The sequence below is a fragment of the Chelonoidis abingdonii genome, chromosome 1 (assembly GCF_003597395.2).
Source record: "Chelonoidis abingdonii isolate Lonesome George chromosome 1, CheloAbing_2.0, whole genome shotgun sequence".
Lineage (NCBI taxonomy): Eukaryota > Metazoa > Chordata > Testudines > Testudinidae > Chelonoidis > Chelonoidis abingdonii.
In genome coordinates, this window is record NC_133769.1 from 51,544,402 (window position 1) to 51,569,264 (window position 24,863).

Here is a 24,863-nt window from a genome sequence, read left to right on the forward strand (position 1 = left end):
TCATATGTTATTACATTCTGACATTTATAAGACAGTAATGAAGAACTACTATTAAATGCTTTTAGTGAGCTCCTCACTTAGTGACCAGAAAAATGGTTAGCTTCTGTCAACACCTGTTTTATAGTAAAATTCCAAAATTTTCGGCACTCTTTTAATCTCCTCTCTTCGATGTCTAGTATTTTGTTTAACTCTTGTTGTCTTCTTTGCAGTTATGTAATAATTTTTTTTCATCTGCCTTTACATTTTGAGCTAAAAGCAGTTGTTTTTGCAGAATAGTCAGTAGAACTGATTGTGCGCACATGAACAATTGTAATCTAACACCATTTCATCAAGACTGAAAATTGCTCCATAAAATATAAACTATGGTTTGGCGGCCAGAGTTAAAGGATATCACAGGAAAGATATGATATTATGTTTCCCAATATGTATAGCATAAATGTAACAAATATTATTCATCGGTTCCACTGCATGCAAAGCCTAACTTCTTTCAGCATCTGAATAGCTCAACAAAAACAAGAAAGATAATTATCTTAAATTACTTTAAAGATGAAAACACTGAATACTGGATAACAAAAATGAAGGTGTAAAAACCTTTCATCACTACCAGTCATTTACTGTAAGTTATTCTTCACTTCACCCCAAATCCTTTCCATTATTTCAAAAGTGAAGCAAAGCCACTGTGTTTTCTGTCTTAATCCTCCTTCTCAGATGCCTCTGCACAGCTGTTTTTTTTTTTAAACCCACAAGTTTCTAGGTGAACTGTGTTCAGAGCACAAAAAGTTAGAGTTCAGTTCCTTAACTAGGAGCTCTTGAAACCTGTCATAAGCATATTATAGAAATACACACTATTGGTTGGGCTAGTGTGCACTATCAATATTTCATTTTAGTACAATATACTTGCATTAACTCTATTAACACAGGTATCAAGTCAGAGAACCTACAATGTTGTAACGAAGATTACACTAAGAGCAAGGTCTTGATAACTACAGCCATTAGTCCTGTCAGCCCCTATAAAGTTAATGGATCGGAAAAATGGTCAATCTTTGGACTAAAAGTTGATATTTAATTGAAATAAAATGTTTTTTAATTGTAATGGGGATTTTGCATTAGTTTGAACATGGAAAGGTACTAAGGGAGCTAATGCCAGGTTACATATTGATTCACATTTTAATATTACTGCAAAATGTTTGAATATTTCAATTTCACAAACAACTGCATCTGTTCCTCAATTAGAATTTCTTATTTGCTTTAGAAAAACAAAAGTTATAATTTAATGGAAAAATAAAATAAATTGCTTTCCAATGTTTTTTCTCTTGGTGTATGGGATGAAATGATGGAACTGTTGTAAACTCTGATTGGCTCTACACAAGAATGATCAGGAAGCTATGAGTCTCTTCCACATCTTCCAGGAGCAATTGTAACCCAGCACTACACAGTATTAATCAAAATAGTTTTAGTGACTGTGGATTATAACAAGAGACCTAATAGAAGGACTGTGAAAGGGGTGCCCAAGAATTAACATCACTATATCCTGGAAGGATAAAGTATTTATAAAAATCAGTTTTTCCTGGAGAGGAAAAGGCTTGAGTTAAGTTGCCTAAAATTCTTAGTATCGATAATACTTACAACAATATGTGCAGTATATAGTTATTTTTCTCATGGAATCACTAACAGTAGTTTAAAAAAATCCTTCACAATGAATAACTTCTTTAATCTACAAACAGATATGGTATATAGCAAAATCATTTTTATATAATAGCACAAAATGCTTTTGAAATTACACTGTAAAGTATTCATAAATAGTCATTCACCACGAGTGAGAGAAAATATAAAGTAAGCTTTAGAAGTTAATAACAGTTATTTCCCTGAAACTGCAAAGCCGTAAGAAAAATGGAGGAAGGAGTTAAAATACATTGCAAAAATTATCACTGTAGTTCTGCTATAAAGTTATTATGATACTGAGTTCTTGTGGCTTGTTGTTAAGGTGCTTTTGCTATATCCCCTGTAGTCTACCATTTGTAAACACATCTTTTTGATGTTTCTGCCAACATCCAGGCAACAAAGCAGTGCAATTTCAAATGAGCTAATTAACTTAATTGTTGATGAAGCATGAAACAGTTCATTCACCCTGTTAGCTGCACCATGACAACGTAAGAGTCTCAGCCCATGAAGTTACTCATCTATATAAAGCTATCTGTAGTTTTCTATTAAGATCGGTTGCATGCCAAAAACAATGTGGTTATTCTGACAAAACTCAGTCCACACTGTAAACATAATACAAGTAGTGGCTCAGCATTACTAACAACTGCAACTGGAAAGTTTTCTTCATTAATGATTAATACTGAAAGGTGTAAACCCACCCCTTCAAGTGTTTTTAGTTGTATGCATCTTATGCACATGCAAGAGAACAGGCTAAACTTACCAAAGAAGGGTTAAATGACCACATCTGGTACATTAAAGTGGTGTGTGCATTGTTATATATTGCACACACATAAATCCTGTTTGCACACAGATGCACACATTATATGTACCTATATGCTTTACTAAAACTATTAGAATTTACAATGTATTTTTACATACTTTTGCTATCAAACATAAAACCAAAGCATCTCTTCAAACTTTCCAAGACTCCATTTCAATAAAGGGATAATAACAGGATTAAACACTGTGTGTTTGAAAGGCCTGCAAAAGTGTTCTACATGAAAGAAAGGATAACAATTTGACTGTCTGCAGATGGCCTTGATTATCCAGTTGCTCGGACTGTACACATGAACTCTGATATGCTTTACAGTTGAACTTTCCTAGCCATCTTTATTGTTCCTTAGTCTTAAACAGCCCCTTTATCCAATGAATAAAAATCAACCTACTTAAAAAACTGTCCAAAATCTTCACAAATGCTTTCACAGCCAGGCCATTTGCAAACTCCATGGCCATAGAGAGTATGAGAGGCCCCCGTTTCCTCGTGTGACGAGCTGTAGCGAAAGAATACGGCATCAGATTAATCTCAAAAGCCATAATCGTTGGAGGCTGCTAGCGCCTGTCAGGTTACGATCAGTGACAAACAGGTCAAAACAGGTCAATTCAGCTCAGAGCAGTCAGAAAAATTTAATCATTCTATTGAATAGTTCAACTGCCAAGGCTAGATGATGTTCCAATTAGAGAAGAAATAGAGCCAAAGATGACTGTTAATAAAGGATGAAAAAATAAGATGACTGTATAATATCATATGCTAATTCTGCCATATGACCTCAGCGTAACATTTTACCTATAAATAAAAAATACACTCAGAAATGATCAATTCTGAAAATATTTAAGATGGACAGCAGGAACTTATGAATAATGTGAATGTTACTGTACAATCTTAATATTTTCTGGGGGTTTATATATTAAGGTGACTTACATTAATAAATATTTCCCTTTACAATCATTGTTTCCATTAGCAGCTCTAGGATTCATGAAAACAAGCCCATATTCCATTTCATTTTTTATAAAAGTCTGCAATAGTTTTAGCCTTATGGAATCAAAGAGGTTTTATTTCTTTCCTCCTCACAGAGATGAGTATTAGCTACAGATTCCAAAGGAATACATCAACTTCTCCAACATATAATCATCACATTACTCTTAATTAAAATAACAGCATAAAAGTATCCAGAGACGTTCCATTTTTGAAATAATAAAGTTAGCAGAAAACTGCTCTGATACTCAAATGAAGACCCTGGACATTATCAAATTATAGTCTTCTATTTTAAATGTTACAGTAATGAACAGGGATGTTTCTTTAAAATACAATTGTTTACTATTTAGAATTTGTTATAGCCAAGTTTAAATTTACCTTACATAAGAGATCATCAGTATCAGTCTTTTTAAGTGCTGAAAGGTAACAAGGAGGAGTCAAAAATATCTGTACACTGAGCCTGAAAAGGCATATTTATAATATTAACACTTAGAGCCAAATTCTGCTGTGCTATAATGTCACAATTTACAGTAACTACTGGAATGATTCCATGAATTAAGTCAATGGAATTACTTCAGTGCTCACAAATGCAAAATTTGGCCTTTAGTGTTATTTCTTCTTTAGTGCTTTCCTCAAAAGTTTCAAATATATATTTTTTAAAACAGCACAAATTTAACTGTGCAATAGTGTGTATGGACTCTTTAAGTTGAATTACATCTTCAATCTGTTAGATATCCTGCTTATACTTTCTGGGACTAGACTGATTTAATACTGTAGGGCCTCAACATGGCTTCTAATTCTGTGAATGTAGTTGTTTGCCAGCAAAGCATCTACAAATCTGCATCTACAAATACCAGCCAGCACATGCAAATTACTAGTAGGTTGTCTAACTGGCACCAGTAGTACCAAAAGTTCACTGTGGGTGCAAAACTGAAGGCACTTTTATTTATTTTTTTTTTAAGAATATCTGGGTTGGAAGGGACCTCAGAAGGTCATCTAGTCCAATCGCCTGTTCAGAGTGGGACCAATCCCCAGACAGATTTTTGCCCCAGATCCCTAAATGGCCCCCTTAAGGACTGAACTCATAACCCTGGGTTTAGTAGGCCAATGCTCAAACCATGGAGCTACCCCTCCCCCCCATTTGAGTACTCAAAGTTGCACTTGTAAAATTAGAGGCATTTGGTGAAAATCATGCTATCCGATTTAACATACTGGAAAAATTATGATTATTTAATCAACCTTCAACATTCTGTATTTTTTCTGATTTTTAGTAAAGAAACATATGATTTCAAATAATACAACTCCTGATGTGAAATAACAATGTCTGTCTTTATTGTATGATCATAAAACTTTGCTTTTGTTACAGTTATGTCAGATAATAAGCACAGTAGGAATCTCATCAGAATTACCTGTCTCGCCTTGCATTTAGAACTGAAGACTGTCCATTCACTATGGAATGATGAGTTATTGGTGGTGATGCTTTGGAAGTGGTAGAGGAGGTAGTAGAGGAGGAATTGTTAGTAGAGAGGTCTAGTCCTCCATGTTTAATGCCATTGTCTTCCATACTATGGACTCCAGTCACTTCTTTCCATAACTGCTGAATCTCAGCAGGACTTAAGCCAGCTATAAAATGAAAGAGAGCCCCACTAATATAACAAAGTAAGAGTTTCATATAATGAGCTCAGTGTTATTAATGGATTAATGCCAACAATAAAGGTGATGCTGTTTTTCCAGCACGATCGACATGTAGTAAAACAATTTCATTTTTCCTCTATAGGCACCCAATTAATTTAGCTGCTTTTCTCTTGTGCTACGAACAGTCAACTAAAAAACGGTCACCAATTTTAATATTATTATGCTTCTTCTTAAAACACTTGTTCAAGGATCAAAGAGGGCAAACTACAAAGACTAACTGGTAACTCCTGTTTGAAAAACAACTATTAAAGTAAGTTTTAAAGGAGATTTTCACTGTCTATAGAATCAATTTCTTGATATACAGACATGACTCAATGGATTCAAAGTTCACTTAGCTCTTCAGAAGTACTGCTTAACCAACAATGAAATGGAAATAGAAAAACATATCTGATTGCACTAAGAATGCAAGCATTAATTTTCTTTTTAAACGAAAATCAAATCAAACTCATGCGACCAAACTGAAATCAATGGGATTGCAACAGGTTTAAAGTTAGGGCAGAATCCAGCCCACTAACTTCAATCAGTGAAGACAAACTTCAATAGTTTCAGCCATCTATCAACTAGCATTGTTTAATTAATAAAATTCACCTAGTTTAAAATGTAGTTTGAATGGGCAAAAAACCAATTCTTCAGATGAATAACCACTCTAACAAACAACACAGGACCAGATACTGATGACTGCTCAAGTTGCTCTGTCTCCCCAGTCAGCCAAAAAGGCAATAGAACTGGTCTCTTGAAGATTCACTCTGAATGGATGAATCCCCAAGTAGTGTAGTGTCATCACGGCAGTTCTTTTGCTAGCCTTTCTCCCTACTCTGTTATGGGAAGGAGACTGGAGGGCCTCACTAGGAGAAAGGGGTGTCCCTATGCCTCAGCTTCAACAGTCTCTCTTAGGGTCATTGGCATAATTCAGAGAATCCTTGAGGCTTCTCTAATATATGACTGGGACTGTCCTAGACCTGGATTAATCTCATTATTGAAGAGTTGTAAAGATGGCTTAAAGCCACTGTTGTCTTCTCCCCCAGTTGTGAGTCACGCTGAGCATAGCAGAGATACAGGCTGAGATAAGGACCAACACCTCTTATATGTTGCATTTATACATTTGCGGTCAGGACTGTGTGATTACAGTGTCTGTGTTTGTCCCATAAAAGTTGTAGATAAGAGACAGTGTTGTCAAGTATTGTCCTTCATTCATACATTTTGCAAGAAAGTAAGAAATTTCCATCACAATTTGTTGTTGGCTTGCAGGAAAGGACTGCAAAATACGGGTAACAAGAAGAATATGATCACTTTCTCCTCCCACGTCCATCTGCATCTGACTTAGGAAGTTGTGACATTTCTGCTCAGATGTAAACTTTGCCACAGTTATCTGTTGATTTTGTCACCACCAGACAGGATTGCCTTTGAAGACTACTCCAACACGCGTAGAACAGAATGAGAAGGCTCATTAACTCAGCAGAGATTTTTATGCTATACTTTGTTATCATACCTATGCTTTGCAGCTTGCACTGCCTACCAATTTATTTCTGGGTATTTGTTTTCTCATTCAGCTGAACGGGTGGATTTGATATATATAGACTGATTTGGTTTGGGTCATGGCTATCACAACTACATCTCTTTTATGTATCATCTCAACAACTGAAATCAACTAAAACACTCTTGCTCACAGTAACTAGAGTTGCATGGTGGAAAGGAAAGGTGTTCTCAGTGGGTGGCCTTTAACTCTGGATTTAGCTTCTCCCCGATTGTTCTGACAAAGCTCAGTTTATTGACCTTCAGAGAATGATGAAAGGTTCATCTCTTCATTCAGGCTTTGGATGGAGAGGGTGGCTTTAATGGGTGAATGAGATTCCTTTTCAGGAGATAAAGAGATGTTTTTCATTGACTTTTTTCTCTCTTGTTAGCTAATATTTTATATTGAATGTACATGAGCTCATATTGCTAAAAATTGGTGCAATTTAAAACCCACTGAAAAATAACACACTTTCTTCAAAATTTGTCAACAAATATCTTATTAGGAAGCATGCAAAACCATGGAAGCCAAAGACTGTTCACTTTGCTAGTTATTCACAGAAATATCTTGTCCAGATAGCCTGGAAACTAACTGGAAGGAAGTTGAGATCTTACTTTTTATTCCATTATTCTGTATGATAATTGCTGTATTTACTTCTTCTCTACTTTAGATACTAACATAGAGTGGTGCCCTGGGTTAATTACAAAGTGGGGGGGAAAAAGGAATGATTTGGGCTGAATGACTCAAAAATTGGAGTTTATACGGTTTGTACAGCAAGGAAGTCAGACTTACTATTTTTACTGAATCAGGCCTATGGGTAACAGGAGCCAATATGACAATGGTAGCAATAGTTGGAACTGTTTCTAATGAAGTTAAGTAATTATTACACAGTTTATATAAAGCAGTTTGCAGCAACTCTGCAAATAATAAATGTAATTACTGTAAAAAATAGTCAACTGTTAATATGATGATCACAGATCAAATCAAACAGTAATGGAGTCAGTTCGGAGAGTGGAGAAAAATGATATATTAAACCCTCAAATATTTCCCTTTTTCTTGCAGCATTAACTCTCTGTCCTAATTTTTTATTGTTTTTTTTAAAGATAAAAACTTTTTTTTTAAAAAAAATTAGAATGAAAATGTCTTCTCCATTCTCAGCAGCAAGGACATTTGATGGGAGCAGCAGGCGGATGACCTTCCCTTGGTCATGAGGGGAGAATATAAGATTGGCTGTGTGGGGATATTTTCTCCTTCCTGTTGTCCCTCCCCCATTCCAAGTGCAAAAAAACCATGCCTGTGAAAGGGATGGCTTTCTCTAACTCCTTCTACCACTCATTGGCCTAATCAGTAGGGTAGGGGGAGAGATAGAGTGAGTTGACTGGCTCTTGTGTGCCACCCTTTGTTTAACACTATCCTGGGCATCCGGTAGTCACCTTCCTGGCCCACACTGCCTGCTCTGTAGCTAAGGTGTGGTTTGAGCCGCATTTCCAATAAGTTTTGGGTCTGCTGATATTGCTTGGGTTTTGGGGAACCCAAATTTCTGGCTCTGGGGATATTTAGCAAGGTATCCTTGAGCTTCTTTGTTTCATTTGCCTTTTTCACAGCACCATTTATGTTAAAAGGAGAAAGGACAGGAATATAAAAGTAAGGAAGTTAATAGGGCATAAGATCACTTAATACTGTACTGGACCCAAAAGAATGCTTGGTATTTTGAAAAGAGTTTAGATAAGTCTCTTTCTCTGCTTTCCTCCACTCTCTTTTTTATTTATTTAGTTCTTAGTGATTTTAAAATCTATCCCTGTGACTATGTTTAATTCTGCTACATGGCTTGATCAGTAAGTTTTATATATATTATTGATATTAAATTCTTCTGCATTTATCTAGCATCAGTGTAGCATGATATAGAAGTTTCTCATTGTGAGACACAGTTTATTAGGTTTTCAATAGTGGAGAGATTGTATCTTGTTACAAAGTTAATGCTAAAATTACACCTCCTTTTTAACAGCTTATTTGTTATACCTGAACATCGAGAAAATGTTATAAATGTTCTAGTTGTGAAAAGGTAGAAGTACTATTTTTCAGGAGCAAGCATCACAGCATTTTGACTCTGCTGCCCCCTCATAGTTAAATTTAGGAGGTTGTTCAATTTAGACTTAGTGAATGCAAAAACTATGTTTGGTTTATGCAATTGGCATTGACAATCTGCATTTTAAAAGGATATTTTCTGATCTTTTTGAGTTATAAACAAGAATCTCCCTGTGTCTTTCAGATGTACTAGTTATTCATTCAGTTTATCACATCCATATAGAAGAGTTTGTATTATCCAAATGGAAACAAACATCTTTATATTGACAAGTTAGGGATTTAAGTGCAGAACTATTCACCAGCCCCATATTCAACCACTGCACATGAACAGTGGTTTCTTAGACATCAGAATTACACAGAGGCCCAATAATCTTTGGAAGAATTTTGTGGATGTATAAGACATCTGGAATTTCAAATATAGTAATTGAGGATTCCCATATGTATAAGGGGTAGAGTCCTTCTTGTATCACAGGTAATTATTCATTTGACATACAAAATGTCTTTCTATTGCATTCCATATATACTCTTTCTCTTCCAGTAAGTTTTAGTGCTGAGAGTTTTATTCTGCACCACCACAGAAAATATATGACATGGCACTTTGTTAAGTGTGGACATCTTTATTTTCATAAGGACAATAAGAGAGAAGACTGATCCTCTTCCCATATCCACTAACCCTAAGCCAGGGCAGGAAGAACTCCCAGGTTCAAGGTAATAGCATGATGATGTTTTATATGGGTGACTGCTATGTGGGTCTGTCTCATCTGACTGACAATTGATTATTTTTGATTTCATTACTCAAGTTAGACTGTAGATTAGGCACATCCTTGTCTCAGCTGCACTGTCTCAGGAGAAGCCCAGGGAGATAACTTGGATTAAGAGTCAGAATTCCTAATCTTCTCCACTCTTTGCTCCAAAGAGGGAAATAATCTGCTACAGCCCTTTCCAAGGTGCAGAGTCCTTCTTTCCATCCTTTCTAGCTTCTACTCTGCTGATCAGCACATTGAAGGTGTTCACAGAGTTAAGGCTCTGCCCATTCTCTGCCTCTTTGTGCCTACCAAAACCTAATCCCATATTTATTTTTAAAACCACAGTTTCATTATTTTCTTTATTAAAATATATTTCTGTATTTCCTTTCTCCATCCTTTTTCTGCCCTGCACCTTATAAAATGGATAGTAGAGCTAAAAGAGAAAAGGGGCGTCCTTGACCAGTATCTGCTCTGATTCAAAAGCACAGAACAGATGCAAACCAAAGAGGTTTACTTAATTTAGATGATAAAATTACAGAAATATTTTAAATGAGGATCTTTTCCCCTAATATTTTAACTCTTTAGTAGCTTTTTTCATTGTTAGTGCAGTTACAGCAAATCTTTCTAGGAAGCCATACTCAGGGGGAATTAGGAATTAGGGCACAATTTAATAGTTCTGCTAAAACAACTATTAAAAGAAAAAACACCAATTAAATATAAATTATTTTAGATTTGTTTTTCTATTAGGAAAGTGTGAATGACTGTTGTGTTAGACTGTTGTCAGGAATGGTACAGATAATATTTAGTCCTGTTATGACTGCAGGGGACTGGACTAGATGACCTCTCAAGGTCCCTTCCAGTCCTATGATTCTATGTATGACTGTCAATGTAATTTGGGTACGAGTTCTGAGAGAAATCTAGTGGGATCGCTCAATGTTAGGGAATACCCGAGGAATTCCTCTTGCAACACATGGCACAAGAGAGGAATACAGAAAGTAAAGCTGTTCAGAGAGACATTTCACTTCAAGTATTTTTTTCCCCCCTTCTAATCTCATGTTGCTTTATGGAAAAGGAAATCAGTATTGCCAAACTGAAACATTCAAAAATCATAAGTCAGGATCATCAAAATCATGAGATTTAATATAATAGTAAATTTGAGGTTATTTTTCTTTCTGTTTTGGAGCCTTTACAGAGTACTTGGGTCACATTTTCAAGCATCTATCTGTAACCACACAGGCTAGAAATTTACTTTTTTTTTTTTTTTTAAAATGAAAGCTGAGATTCTCATGTAATTAAGGAAATGCCTGTTTGTTGAACCCAAAATGTCTCACAAAAGGGAGTTGTGTTCAACAAACTTTTGCTAAATCTCAGGCAAGGTTCTGATGGAACTCTGTCAGTTTGTCTGATGGAATGCTGTGCAGCCCCGCCATACGATCTGCTTCAGTGCTAGGGACCTAAGGCTTGTGGGGTCTACAGCTCTGGGGAAGCCCCACCATGCTGGAATTTCCAGACTCCCTGATATGGAGCTGGGAGACTGAAAACGCTGGGAGACCTGACTGGAGCTGGGGCTCTCAGGTCTTCCAGACTCCCAGTCAGGGCCGGCTTTAGGAAGTGCGGGGCCCAATTTGAACATTTTCGGCAGGGGCCCTGCAGGGATGACTTAAAAAAAAAACATGTAAAAAAAAGCCTTTCATTTCTTAGCAACTGGTTCCCTATAAAAAGTTCTGATTTAAGGGATGTGCCACAGTATGTATTTTTTGTACCAATAGGGTTACCATATGTCCATATTTTCCTCCCAGATGGCGATTTAAGAACCAAAAAGACTGGCATGTCCGGGAAAATACAGATGTATGTTAACCCTACCTAAAGTTCTTTTTTAAAAAGATGGGCCTGAACTAGAAATGAGCTCCATTTCACACGTGCGGTCATCCCCGCTGAGGATGTGTTAGGGTGACCGGATGTCCCGATTTTATAGGGACAATCCCGATTTTTGGGTCATTTTCTTATATAGGATCCTATTACCCTCCACCCCATCCCGATTTTTCACACTTGCTGTCTGGTCACCCTAGGGTGTGCACATGTCTGGGTCCCAACTGCTCCCTGCCCCCTTCATTGAAGCAGGAGTGCAGGGTTACTACCCTGTGAACTTCAGGGCACCAGTGGACATGAGGCTGGCTGGAGGTAGTTCAGGTGTTGTTTGGAGGTAGGGTCTGGCTTCAGGCAGAGCAAGGGGTGTGGGGCTGGCTGGAGACAGGGGGGTGTGGGGTAGGCTGGCTGGCTTCAGGCAGGGGTGCAGCGGGGTGCGGCATGGGTTGGCAGGGCTGGAGACAGAGGAGTGCAGGACTGGCTGGCCTCAAGCACGGGGTGCGGCAGGGGTTGGCTGGTGCGGGCAGGTCAGGGAGTGTGGGGCTGGTGCGGGCAGGTCAGGGGGTGCGGCAGGGGCTGGCTGGGGACAGGCTGGCTGCAGGCAGGGGTGCAGGGCTGGAGACAGGGCAGGGAGTGAAGGGATGGCTGGAGACGGGCTGGCTGCAGACAGGGCAGGGGCTGGCTGCGGGTACAGGGGGTACAGTCCACCCTGTATGGTGAGTGCCCCCTCCTCCTACCTCTCCCACTGGGGTAGCAGCAACAGCAGCCCAGGACTTGGGGGGTATTTAAAGGGCCTGGGGCTCCCCTGCTTCCACCACCATGGCCCTGTAAATAGCCGAGGGAGACCTGGGGAAGCAGTGGGGCTCAGGGGGCTATTTAAAGGACCAGGGCAGCAGAGGCAGCTGGAGCCTGCCCTCCCCCCCGCTACCCCAGGGCTCTGGGGGCTATTTCAAGGGCCCAGGGCTCCCCTCCTTCTACCGCCCTGGCCCTTTAAATAGCTGCAGGAGCCCTGGGGAAGCAGCAGGGAAGCAGTGACTATTCAAAGGGCGGGGCAGTAGAAGCAACGAGAGCCCCAGACTTTTTAAATAGCCCCCTGAGCCCCGCAGCCCTACCCCAGGGCTCCAGTAGTGGGGGCTCTGGTGGCAATTTAAAGGGCCTGGGGCTCCAGCCCCTGCTGGGAGCCTCAGGTCCTTTAAATTGTCCCCTGGGGAAGCTGGGCTACCCTGGTATAGTGCACTGGCTCTTGCCGGTATGCTGTACTGGGGCTTGGGCATGGGGCCCTCTTAGGGGCAGGGCCCGATTCAGGGGAATTGGTTGAATTGGCCTAAAGCTGGCCCTGCTCCCAGTTCCTTGGCAGGAAGTCCAGAGGCCTTGGGAGCTCTTGCCTGGGACCACTTTCTCTCTGTCCTATTCCTTCTCTCCACGAGCCTCTGCTCTTCCTAACTAGCTCCCCTGAGGAGCCTCTCTCCTCAGGACCTTCCTCTGTTCTGAGGTCCCCTGACTGAACACTCACAAGCCTTTATTATGCTCAAGTGCTCCTTACCTAATTAGCTGCCACACACCTACTTAGACAATTAACTATCCACAGGTGGATCTGGGTTGGTTCATTCTCCTTAGCAGAGCTGTCACAGGTAGGCTGGACCTCAAGTAGAGCCCGTCGAGGCCAGCACTCTGAGACACGGAATTTTACGTGAAGTGCCAAATGGCCAAAACACAAGATTCATATTAAAACTGTGACAGCTGGCAATGCTGGGACACTATATTTAAGTTGTCACTTATCCCATATTGTTCCATCCCCATTTTGTTTGTATGAAGTACACTCTCCCTGCACTCATCTAACTTCCAAGTCTCAAGTCTCGCAATCTGTATCTGATGAACGAACCCTTATGTCCACGTAGAATCTCATATAAATCAAGCAAACTCTACTTGGACGCAGCCCACAGAGAACTCATTTAAAGATCGGGGTCCTAAAGAGCAGATATTATATAACTGACATGAAAGAGACCTCTAACTTATCTCTGTTCTGTAATGTAAGTAAAAACTAAACTAAAGTTATGTGCCACATAGGTGATGGCAAAATAGAGTTCTTAACATGTGAAATCTTTGGCATTCCCACAGTATTTATTCCTAAGTAAATTTACCTTTCATAAATCTGAGTACCCCTTTCTCCTAAATGACTAAATATTGAATCATTAATAAACAATAACTCCCCACTTAACGTCCTCTCGCTTAACGTTGTTTCGATCTTAGGTCCCTGTTTAATTACACAACATGCACCATTAAAAGTTGTGCACTGCTTTGCTATAATGTTGTTTGGCTGGCTGCTTTGTCCTCAGCTGGCAGCCCCACATCAGCTCCCCTACGCGCACCCCCCCACAATGCCTCCCACCTGCCGGCAGACCCCGTGGAACAGTGCCTTCCCCTGCCTCCCCCCACTTCCTGCCCACGGCAATCAGCTGGCTTGAGGCATTCAGGAAGGATGGGGGAGGAGCGAGGACTTGGTGCGCAGGCCCCCCCATCCCCTGCCTCCCGAACGCTGCAAACCAGCTGATTGCCGTGGGCAGGAGGCAGGGAAGAGCCTGCCCGCCGAGTCTTCGCTCCTCCCCACTCCCTCCTGCCCCCTGAACTCTGCAAACCAATTGATTGCCATGGGCAGGAGGCAGGGGTGGAAGGCAGGAGGAGCGAGGATGCAGCATGCGGAGTAACGGGCGAGGAGGCGGGGGAAGAAAGGTGGGTTAAGGGTGGGGGCTTGGGTGAAGGGTTGGCGGTAGGCCGAGGGTTGAGCCCTCTGCCCCTGGTGTTTGCAGAGTAGGGGAAGCTGCCGCTGCTGCTGTACAACATATTTCTCCTAGCCTACAGCACCTCCAGCCTCCTTGCCTGCCTCATTGTCTCCAGTGCCAGTGGGCTCTGCCTGTGTGGGGTAAGACGAGGGTACCTCCCAACTATAGTACTGTACTGTATGGCAAAAAAAAACAAACATGGAGCCTAATCCCCCCATTTACATTCATTCTTATGAGGAAATTGGATTCGCTTAACATCATTTCACTTAAAGTCTCATTTTTCAGGAACATAACTACAACATTAAGTGAGGAGTTAGTGTACTAGTGACAGTGGCTGAGGTTTTTCATTAACGTTTTGCACTCAGAAATCTTGGTCCCAAAGACAAAGGGTTAAAGAGTGCCTTTCAAAACCATCCCCTTCTTGTAATTATATGCAAGTCACAGTTCTCCGTTAGTGATATCACAATTTACTGACATGAAAATTATTGTCATATTTAAGTTTTTCAAAGGATGTTAAGAAAAGGAATCCTGAGATATAAAGATCCACTCCAACAAATGCCAGGAAATAAGTCAATTTAGCATTACTACCATTTTTTTAATTACACAAAATGATTTAAAAATTTAAATTAACTTTGGATACAGCCATTTATATATCAATTGCCCACCATCTCTTGTATCTGTTCACTTATGTTAAATGAAGTGATTATATTCTCACTAAATCAGTTTTCTGTAGTTCCTCAGTGTAAATCAATGGTGCTTGAATTGTGTTGCCCTTAGAAAGTGTTTTCAGCATATAAGACTAATAAATATGCATTTTATACCTAAGAAAAAGCACTCAAAAGCAGTTTTCTCTAGTAAAAGCATGTAGTAAAATTTATCAGCCTCAAGAAAACTACACAGTGCAATAATATTAACAATAATATTTTATTATTAAAGTATGGCTTAAATGCAATAAAAGGAAACTTCTGAAGTTCAGGTTAAAATGGAATGATTAAAAAAAAGTTGTGAATTAGAAATAAGTTAAATCATATGTTGTTTAGATACCTTGTGGCAGAGACTGGACAGGAAGAGCAGACTGGCCAGGTGGGATGGAAATAAGTCCCTGACGCTGAAGATTCAGCAGATGTTGCTGCTGCTGGAGCTGTTGCATCTGGAGGAGCTGCTGCTGGAAGACAAGCTGCTGGGCTGCCAACTGCTGCTGCTAGATCAAAAAAACAACAACAAACACAGCAGAGAATAAAGTCTGCAATGAAGGCTGCAAGAAGAAAATGTAAACTCAACTTGTTTCCCCTTTCATCTCAGTTATTAAATAATAATATTATTTACAGAATACTCAGACAGTGGAAGCATTTGCATTTTTTCATTATTTTTATTCCAAACTACTAGGTTGTTAGGGAGAAAAGGCAAAATACAATTAATAATACGCGGCAGAAAAGGGTCAAGAGAAAGTAGGTAACAGCTGTTCAGAAATAAAAAAAAAATCAGCTCATGGCAGATGATAACAAATATATCTATGCTAAAAGTGTAACTCTTTACAACAGTTTGTGATTCAACTGTTCCATTCAGTTTTTCCAACTGAATAAGTTCGGTCCGCAGCGGCCCATGAATGTGGTCTCCAGTGATCTATTAGTAAACTGGGATGTAGCCTTCATTTCACTGGTCTGTTAGCTCACTCTCTTCTCTTATTGGAATATATTAAAAACCAGCATCAGATTCAAGACAAAGAAGTGCCCTATTACAAGTAAAAGCATAACTTTAAATTTTGTGAGGCATTACAAGACAAACTGGAGTTTTTTAGAGTCAGGGGGGTATAAGAAGGCAGTCACATGTCAGAGAAAGACAAGCTGCTATGGAAGACCTTTCCTTTTTAGTTTGGGGAAACGAGAAACTTCTGATGCGCTCACTGGAAAACAGACTGCATAATGGAGCAAGTCATGTGGATTGCCCAGAGCCTCGGGAGAAATCAGGGAGCAATTTCTATTCCGTAGCTGATGGCTGTCTGAAATTCTATTCACAAATCCAAACAGAAACAAAGCCTCAGGAGGTCAGAACTGTTTCCTGTACGTTTGCATAATAGGCAGCTTGAAGACAACGTCTACGATACCTGATGATCAATTTAACTACTTCAACATGTTTTGTTTGTATTATGTTTATATTTGATGCAGTTTGCTGACAAGTGCAAGCTAGGCCTGAGAAGCCAGCTTGTCAGGTTGATTTATGAGCACATCAAACTGTAACTTTCTCCTCGCCACTCCAAACCTACAGTAGCAGTTCATTAATCAGGGGCCTGCGATTTTGAAATCTGTGCTCCGCCATTTTTTTTTAAACAATGGGCTAAATTTGCATGCTCTCTGAGCTGTACCACAGAGGGAAGTAAGGTTCCCTCACCAATTTAGATTCTCTGTAAATACAAGATAATCAGTACTTTGTCCACCACACAGTTTGCTCTTTGTATACTTTGATTCATTAGTGAATATTAGATGATAGCAGCACCGGGTTGTAATCCTCAAATCCCATACTTCCTCCCTCCCCCCTCAAAAAAAAAAGGGGGTGGTGAGGGAAGTGGCAGAATTCTACTGTCACTGTTGTTAATCTCAGGCAAAAGACTATAAGAATACATCTTTGATAGGAAGAACCTTGTTATCAAAAAAGGCCCCAAACTTTTCTTGTCCCTTCTTTTCCCCTTCTCAAGCCCAAACTATTATGTATTGGCGAGTTTCACAGATCTTACCTCTTTTGCTTGCTTTCCTGGATGCTGCTGCTGCTGTTGCTGCTGCTGCTGCTGTTGCTGTTGTTGCTGCTGCTGTTGCTGCTGCTGTTGTTGCTGCTGCTGCTGCTGTTGCTGCTGCAAAAGCTGAAGATGTAACTGCTCTTGCTGTTTCTTGTAAAACTCTTGTAGTTGTTGCTGAATAAACCATTTTGACTTTAATAAATAAAGGCAAAAGTTTCAAGTATTATAAATCTCCTAAACTCCTCTAGATTGGCATATGGTAGAGTAGCCATTAAGATTCACCTCATAATAAAAACGTGTTTGATTTGAAGAGGCAGATCTACATACATTTTTTTTCCAAGGCGGCTCTGACATTTTCCAATGCAGATTCCAAAATATCCTAAACAGAAGGGTATAGAAAATCTGTATTCTAACGGGAATGCAGTAGAGCCAAATTAACTCCCCAGATTATTACATCTACGTTCCTCATATATCCAATATAACAAATTTCAAGCTGTACTCTACCACTTGCAAGAAGTCAGTTAGACCAAACAAATCGTCGATTTCTTAGGGAAAAAAATTAATTACTCTGTCAGCCTGTGCAGCAGGATGCCAGATTTGCAAATGAAGGTGAATTGCCTGTAATGATCATGATACTAGATATCAAAGTGTTTAAACATGAAAGAAATAAGATTAACAGACACATTATTTTCTCTGTCATAATTAAGTATACACCCAAAAGTACAGTTGAAATTGTAGTCCCATGTTGTACTGATGTACTGAACACTGACACTGTCTTTATTCTAAGAATGAATTTTCATTGATTCTTGATTTAGCTGCCAGGTATTGTGCTAAGGGAAATGTAATTATCCCTCCTCTTTCTAATCTTTATTGGAACAAATTTTTGGAACGAAAATAAACAAACAAAGGAATTACTTTCACCTTTAAGGAAACAAGCTGGTAAGTTCAAATTTCATAACCACATTCCACTTATATGACTAAAGGGAGTACTAAAGTGTTATGAATTTTAAAGTAACAATTATCTACAAGTCTATTTACACTTCCTTGGGCAAGTCTACAATTCAAATGTGCCTAAGCGCTTGAAAATTTAAATACTGATTTGCTCAGTGTTCATAACACATCTGCCATTGCGGTTATTTTATACACAGCATTTAATGTTTGAAATTTGCCTGTATATTGACACATTTTTGCAGTCAGGGTAAGAAATCTGAAGACTAGGAAGCTGAATATTCATTTTTTTCATACTTTCTTGAGTAAAGAAATATGAAACACTAGATAATCAGTCCCATGCAAGCATAGCTAATACCTAGGGACATTCCTTGGGTTATGGTAACAGTCCAAAGCAGGTAACCCACATTACCTGCTGTAACATAACTGCTTGCTGCTGTTGAAGAAGTGCTTGAAGCTGCTGTGGAGACAACACTTGCTGCTGGAGAATCTGCTGCATTTGCTGAGGGGTGATCACCTGGGGAGTCATCATGGCCACTGACACAGGCACCTGCACAGAGAAAGGAAGAGATCATCATCAAACACATTTTAGCTCATCTGCATCACAGTGGTATGTCTTCTTTTTTATTTTGTACCAAAGATGGACCATAATATTTATCACTGTAAAGTTCCACTCTCAGTAAAAGTCTGTTATTTTAAGACCACAGTGCTGTGGCACTCTATTTCCAGAGGCATCAGATTTGATCAGACTCAAGCTTTATGTTTTACATCTCTTATGTATTACTGCAAGAGATTTAAACATTGGCTAGCATAAACGTGTATTTAAAAATAAATGATCACATGGTAGGGCTCTCAACACTTCATAATCAATCATCTTATCAAGTGTCATAATGTTACGCATAGAAAAACCTATTGAGACTGTTTCAAAAGATATGATTAAAAAATATAAAAAATTAAGCATCTGAAAGCAATATAGCTACATTTTACACAATACAGATATCTAGACTAGCAGAACATATGTACAATGCTTTGTTTTAAACATAAGAAAACATTTCTTGTTAGGTTTGTTCTTTTAGTAAGTGTTGATTGTACCAAAAACACAACAGCACAGATATATCCAGTGAAACAAGGGACATTATCCTAGAACCCTCGCCCCTCTGGACAAACTGTATTTTTTCAGGATTTCCTGACTTAAAATCCAAAGCCTGGAAGTCTTCACATGAGCCAATTTAAAGTTTGTCCATTAAACTCTTGGACAATGTTTTTGTTCAAGGTTCTTTTGTGGTTATCACTTTCTTTTCTGTGTTCTGTGCAATGAGAGCACGTGTGCGTGTGTGTGTGTGTCAGAGAGAGCGAGCGAGAAGCAGACAGCAAGGGTGCGTGTTTGCATGTGTGAGAGAAACCTTGTTTAAGAGCCTAAGATATGTGCTCAACGTCTGCTGTATATGCACAGTCTGAAGGCGTTGCTTCAACTACCTAGCACATAATCAAATAGCTTGTCACTGTGCCAAGTTTGCAACCTTTGAAAAAGCAATCACTTTCTTTTCTAGAAGAAACAATTCACTTTTACTGTAAATAAAAGCAATCATTAATACAAATATTGTTTTGCCACATGTTCTCAGGACACTATGGTACTTTGCAAAGCAGCAAAGGTTACTATTATTAATAGATTAAATCCCAAATGTGTCTTAATGATCAACGCTTTCCTAACATATCTGGTAAAATAATCTATTCTGTGGAAGATGATGGTTGTGTGCAAACCAAAACTTTTATATAAAAGAAAAGGGAAATGGAATGAATAAGACGTTCTGAACTTTGAGTTTATAAGAAAATATAGCAAAATCACCCCAATTCATCTAACAGTAAACATTCAGAATTACCATCACAGGAACTTTGATCTGAAAATGCTGAATGTTACACTTGATAAACTACAGTAATGTAATATACAGAATTTGAATATAAATGTACTACTATGTGACTGTAAAAATGACCACAATAATAAAAAAAGTCTAATATTCTTGTGTAGTGACCCTAGTTAAATAATTCTAATCAAAATAAAATAAAAGTGGCAGAGACAAAACCAGAATCCAATACAATAAGTTATTTAGTGATGGTTAGAAGTGTTGTGATGTTTGAAAATGATGCGTCTGTTTACAACATTGTTTGTTCTAAGCCTACGAAGTCACAGAGAGAAGACAAACCAATATGAAAAAGTTTGGGGATGTACGAACTCAAATTCAACCCTGAGTTGATAGGAGTTTCAGCTATTTACTCCAGGCTGAATTTGCTTCTTTCAACAATTTTGCTTCAGTGCTGCCATCTAACTGACATAAGTCAAACTGAAATGAAAAGGAAGAGAGAAAGGCAGGCCCTTTAACAATTAAACCACTAAATTAACCTTTAAACCTCAGAGGAGTTTCTCTATCCATTAATATATTACCTATAAACTATACCACATGGCATAGGCCTTGCCACACTTGTGTTCCCTCTCTATGTCACATTTCTTTTTATATGTTCACATGGACCAATATAGATATATTGGCCCAGATTCTTAGGTGGTGTAAATCAGCACAGCAGTATTAACTTCACTGGAAGTGGTTTACTGTTTTAAACTGCTAAGAATTTGACCCATAATATGAAGCAGAGGCATTTTGTGAGATAGATGTATTATGGAATATAGAACTGTCTCTACCTGTCAGTTCACAATTCGTATTTGTTTGCTCATGCTGTGCATATTGTGAGTCTTGTTGGGGTTGTACTTGTTTGTGCTCCAAGTGACTAGCCAAACTTGCCTTGTTAATTTATTCCTTCATGCAAGTTCTCCCATTCCAATAGTTTTCTCTGTTTTTCAACTATATCTTTAGAAGTAAACAACCTAATTTGCCTTTTTTTTACAATGTTCTGGATAAAAACACAGAAGCAAAGAAAATGGCAAAAGCTGTACTAATTAAAATGTTTTGAGGGAGAATCCAAACATGCTTAATACTTGTAGCACCATATCCAGTGTACAACCATCTACCTACAGCTAAAGAACAAGCCATTTTCGAATACCCATGAATTTTCATGGTAAATCTGCACAAAGTTATTACACACAGATGTTTCTGTAATTGTAATATATCGGTAAATTTCACAGTTTTCAATGATCCATAGACTTGCACTTCTATTGCTTTGGTGGGATGATGCTAGTGCACTGTCTAGGATCAAAGAACATTAGAAAACAAGCCCTTTTAGCCTTCAGTTATGTGTATGTTTGTTTGCTTTTCATATATGTAGTTTTTAGTGCCTCTGAGCTGATTTTTTAAAAATTAAATGGAGGCAAATTTTAGCTTTATTCATATAAACAGCCCTTGATACAACCAACTCACTGTCAACAAACCTCAAATACAAATGCCATGAGCTGGTGAAAAAAAGAATGTGAAGCACAACATATCTGTTTTACATCCATATCCGTATCTGTTTGTTATACGATGTCTTCCAGGTTTCTGAGTTATATACAATACAGAGGAGATTACAGTATACCAAATAATTTCTATATGTTCTGTTCTTTCCAAAATTGCCTTTACAGCCACTGTAGACTAGCAAACTTTGGGCTCTGTGACTGTGCAAGCTACTGCTGCTTCAAATTTGAATCCATAATGACAACTTACGTGACGGCTTAGGCTTACCCTATTGCGAAGGAGTTTGATTTTACTTCACTTATCTGTTGTCTTGCTACATATGGCAACCGAGATCATGAGAATGATGGTGGAGGATACGCTGAGTGTTTCCGCTATTGTCTGCATGCAAATAAGCAGGTTCTACCTTACTTGAGGAATTAAAAGTAAGGGGGTATATTTGGCCACAATATTTTATTTCCTTGCTGATGATTCAACAGAAGCCAGCCAAAGAGAGGTATTGGGGTCTATAAGATTCCCCTTTTCCTAGTGGTATTTGAGGGAGGGAGCCTCCTCCCTCCCCACCCCCCGCTTTCCCTGAAACAACGATTGGGGATGATAGCAGTCCCTAATCCCTTCTCCCAATTTAAGGTGGCTGTTTCTTCCAAATTACAATGGGGAAAAATGTGCTCTAAATACCATAATACCATCTCTCCTGCTCTCAAATGGACCACAAAGAAGGAATATAGGATAGCTGTACAACCCAAACAATAAGAAGAGGGAAAACCCCAGAATGAGGAGTTGCACATGTTTAGGGATCTCCACAGCTACCAGTCACGAAGTTGACTTTTCCCTCTTGGTCAACGGACTGACCTGTCTCCTAAACAGGTGAGTCTTCTGCGCATGGACTATACCTAACTCTTTGGGTCTTACATGCCCCAAAAGGCCATGTAAATTGTTGGATACATAGTTGTAAAGAGTTTTTTGAGCATTATGTTATATGCATTTCTTGTTTTCTTGGATTAAATGAAGAATTTTCTTTTAAGTGCAGCTGAACATGTCTGAAGACACAAAAGCAGACAAGTTTCAAATTTATAAAGCACTGAAGGCAAGAAGATCTCTAAACAACATTTTTATTAGCAGCTGTGGATGTATTCAGATAGGCATTTATGGCTACATACATAAATGTGGGAGTTATAAAGATGAAGATCTTACTGAAGACAAGCAAATCTGCTTTTCCCCCACATCAAGGTAATGGGAGAGCTGCAGGGGCTGGGTTTGTGTATTTAACACCACACTCTACTCCTGCATGGATAATTCAGGAGAACCTGCAAAGTACATGAGCAGGTGAAATATTTCACTACCATTTCTATGTACTAAATAGGCATGGGAATAAAGTTAAAAACTTACAAATTTCCTCAGGTGATTTACAAAAAGCTGTATTCCTTGTGCCATAAATAGACTATCACAAGGCAGAATAACTGTCCAGCAGCCTTAATCTTTCACAGTTGTTTGAGAAGAAAGAGTTTTGATATCCTACATTTCCAATTTTTTTTTAAAAAACAGCAACCTTATTTGATTCTGATAAAAAACTGATCTAGTTTGCAATGCAAAGGGATTTTTTTTCTCCACATTTGTTTCCAGTTTAAAATAATAACAACAAAATAAAAACATAATATTTCCACTGTGCTTTTCGGCGAAGGATCTCCAAGTGATTTACAAATATTAAGACTCTCAAAACCATTGCGAGGTAGTGAAATACTATTTCCAAGTTACAGAAGGAGACATCGAATTTAAATAATTCACCCAAGGTCATATATCTTCATCAATGACTTAGATACTGGCATAGAAAGTATGCTTATTAAGTTTGCAGATGATACAAACTGAGAGGGATTGCAACTGCTTTGGAGGATAGAGTCATAATTCAAAATGATCTGGACAAATTGGAGAAATGGTCTGAGATAAACAGGATGAAGTTTAACAAAGACAAATGTAAAGTGATCCTCTTAGGAAGGAACAATCAGTTTCACACATACAGAATGGGAAGAAACTGTCTAGGAAGGAATACGGCAGAAAGGAATGTATTTTTACATACTTTTGCTATCAAACATAAAACCAAAGCATCTCTTCAAACTTTCCAAGACTCCATTTCAATAAAGGGATAATAACAGGATTAAACACTGTGTGTTTGAAAGGCCTGCAAAAGTGTTCTACATGAAAGAAAGGATAACAATTTGACTGTCTGCAGATGGCCTTGATTATCCAGTTGCTCGGACTGTACACATGAACTCTGATATGCTTTACAGTTGAACTTTCCTAGCCATCTTTATTGTTCCTTAGTCTTAAACAGCCCCTTTATCCAATGAATAAAAATCAACCTACTTAAAAAACTGTCCAAAATCTTCACAAATGCTTTCACAGCCAGGCCATTTGCAAACTCCATGGCCATAGAGAGTATGAGAGGCCCCCGTTTCCTCGTGTGACGAGCTTCTGTTTGCATCCTTATGTTAAATGAAGTGATATTATTCTCACTAAATCAGTTTCTGTATTCCTCAGTGTAAAATCAAGTGGTGCTTGATTGTGTGCCCTTAGAAGGTGTTTTCAGGCAATATAAACTAATAATATGCATTTTTATACTAGAAAAAGCCTCAAAAGCAGTTTCTCTAGTAAAAGCATTAGTAATTGACAGCCTCAAGAAAACTACACAGTGCAATAATTTAACAATAATATTTATTATTAAGTATGGCTTAATTGCAATAAAAGGAAACTCTGAAGTTCAGGTTAAAATGGAACTGATTAAAAAAAAGTTGTGAATTAGAAAATAAGTTAATTATGTTGTATTAATACTTGTGGCGAGACTGATCAGGAAGAGCAGTACTGGCCAGTGGATGGAAATAAAGTCCTGACGCTGAAGATTCAGCAGATGTTGCTGCTGCTGGAGCTGTTGCACTGGAAGAGCTGCTGCTGGAAGACAAGCTGCTGGGCTGCCAACTGCTGCTGCTAGTCAAAAAAACAACCAACAAACAACAGCAGAGAATAAAGTCTGCCATGATAGGCTGCCAGAAGAAAATGTTAAACATCCCAACTTGTTCCCCTTTCATCTCAGTTATTAATAATTAATATTATTTACAGAACTCCAGACTGATGGAACATTTGCATTTTTCATTTTTTATTCCAATACTAGGTTGTTAGGGAGAAAGCAAAATACAATTAAATAATACGCGCAGAAAAGGGTCAAGAGAAAGTAGTACAGGTGTCAGAAATAAAAAAATCAGCTCATGCAGATGATAACAATATATGCTATGCTAAAGTGTAACATCTTTACAACAGTTTGTGATTCAACTTTCCATTCAGTTTTTCCAACTGAATAAGTTCCTGGGTCCGCAGCGCGGCCCATGATGTGGTCATCCAGTGATCTATAAAACTGGGATGTAGCCTTCATTTCACCTGGTCTGTAGCTACTCTTCTTCTCTATTGGACATATATTAAAAACAGCATCAGATTCAAGAACAAAGAATTGCCCTATACAAGTAAAAGCATAACTTTAAAATTTTCGTGAGGCATTACAAGAACAAACTGGGTTTTTTAGAGTCAGGGGGGGTATAAAAGGCATCACATGTCAGAGAAAGACAAGCTGCATTGGAAGACCTTTCCTTTTTAGTTGGGGAAAC

At 38.6% G+C, this 24,863-nt stretch overlaps 1 protein-coding gene across 4 annotated transcripts in view; it reads right to left on the minus strand.

Moving 5' to 3' along the window:
- FOXP2 (forkhead box P2) overlaps window positions 1-24,863 on the minus strand; it is a 456,482-nt gene that overhangs the window by 54,565 nt on the left and 377,054 nt on the right. For 3 of the 4 annotated variants that reach the window (XM_075065568.1, XM_075065569.1, XM_075065573.1), the window contains exons 4-8: window positions 18,231-18,368; window positions 16,871-17,044; window positions 15,184-15,340; window positions 4,864-5,077; window positions 2,868-2,972 (exon numbers count right to left, since the gene is read on the minus strand). In XM_075065568.1, coding sequence (XP_074921669.1) covers window positions 2,868-2,972; window positions 4,864-5,077; window positions 15,184-15,340; window positions 16,871-17,044; window positions 18,231-18,368 — 788 coding nt within the window. The remainder of the gene's footprint in view (window positions 1-2,867; window positions 2,973-4,863; window positions 5,078-15,183; window positions 15,341-16,870; window positions 17,045-18,230; window positions 18,369-24,863) is intronic. The other variant, XM_075065578.1, reaches the window with a different exon arrangement.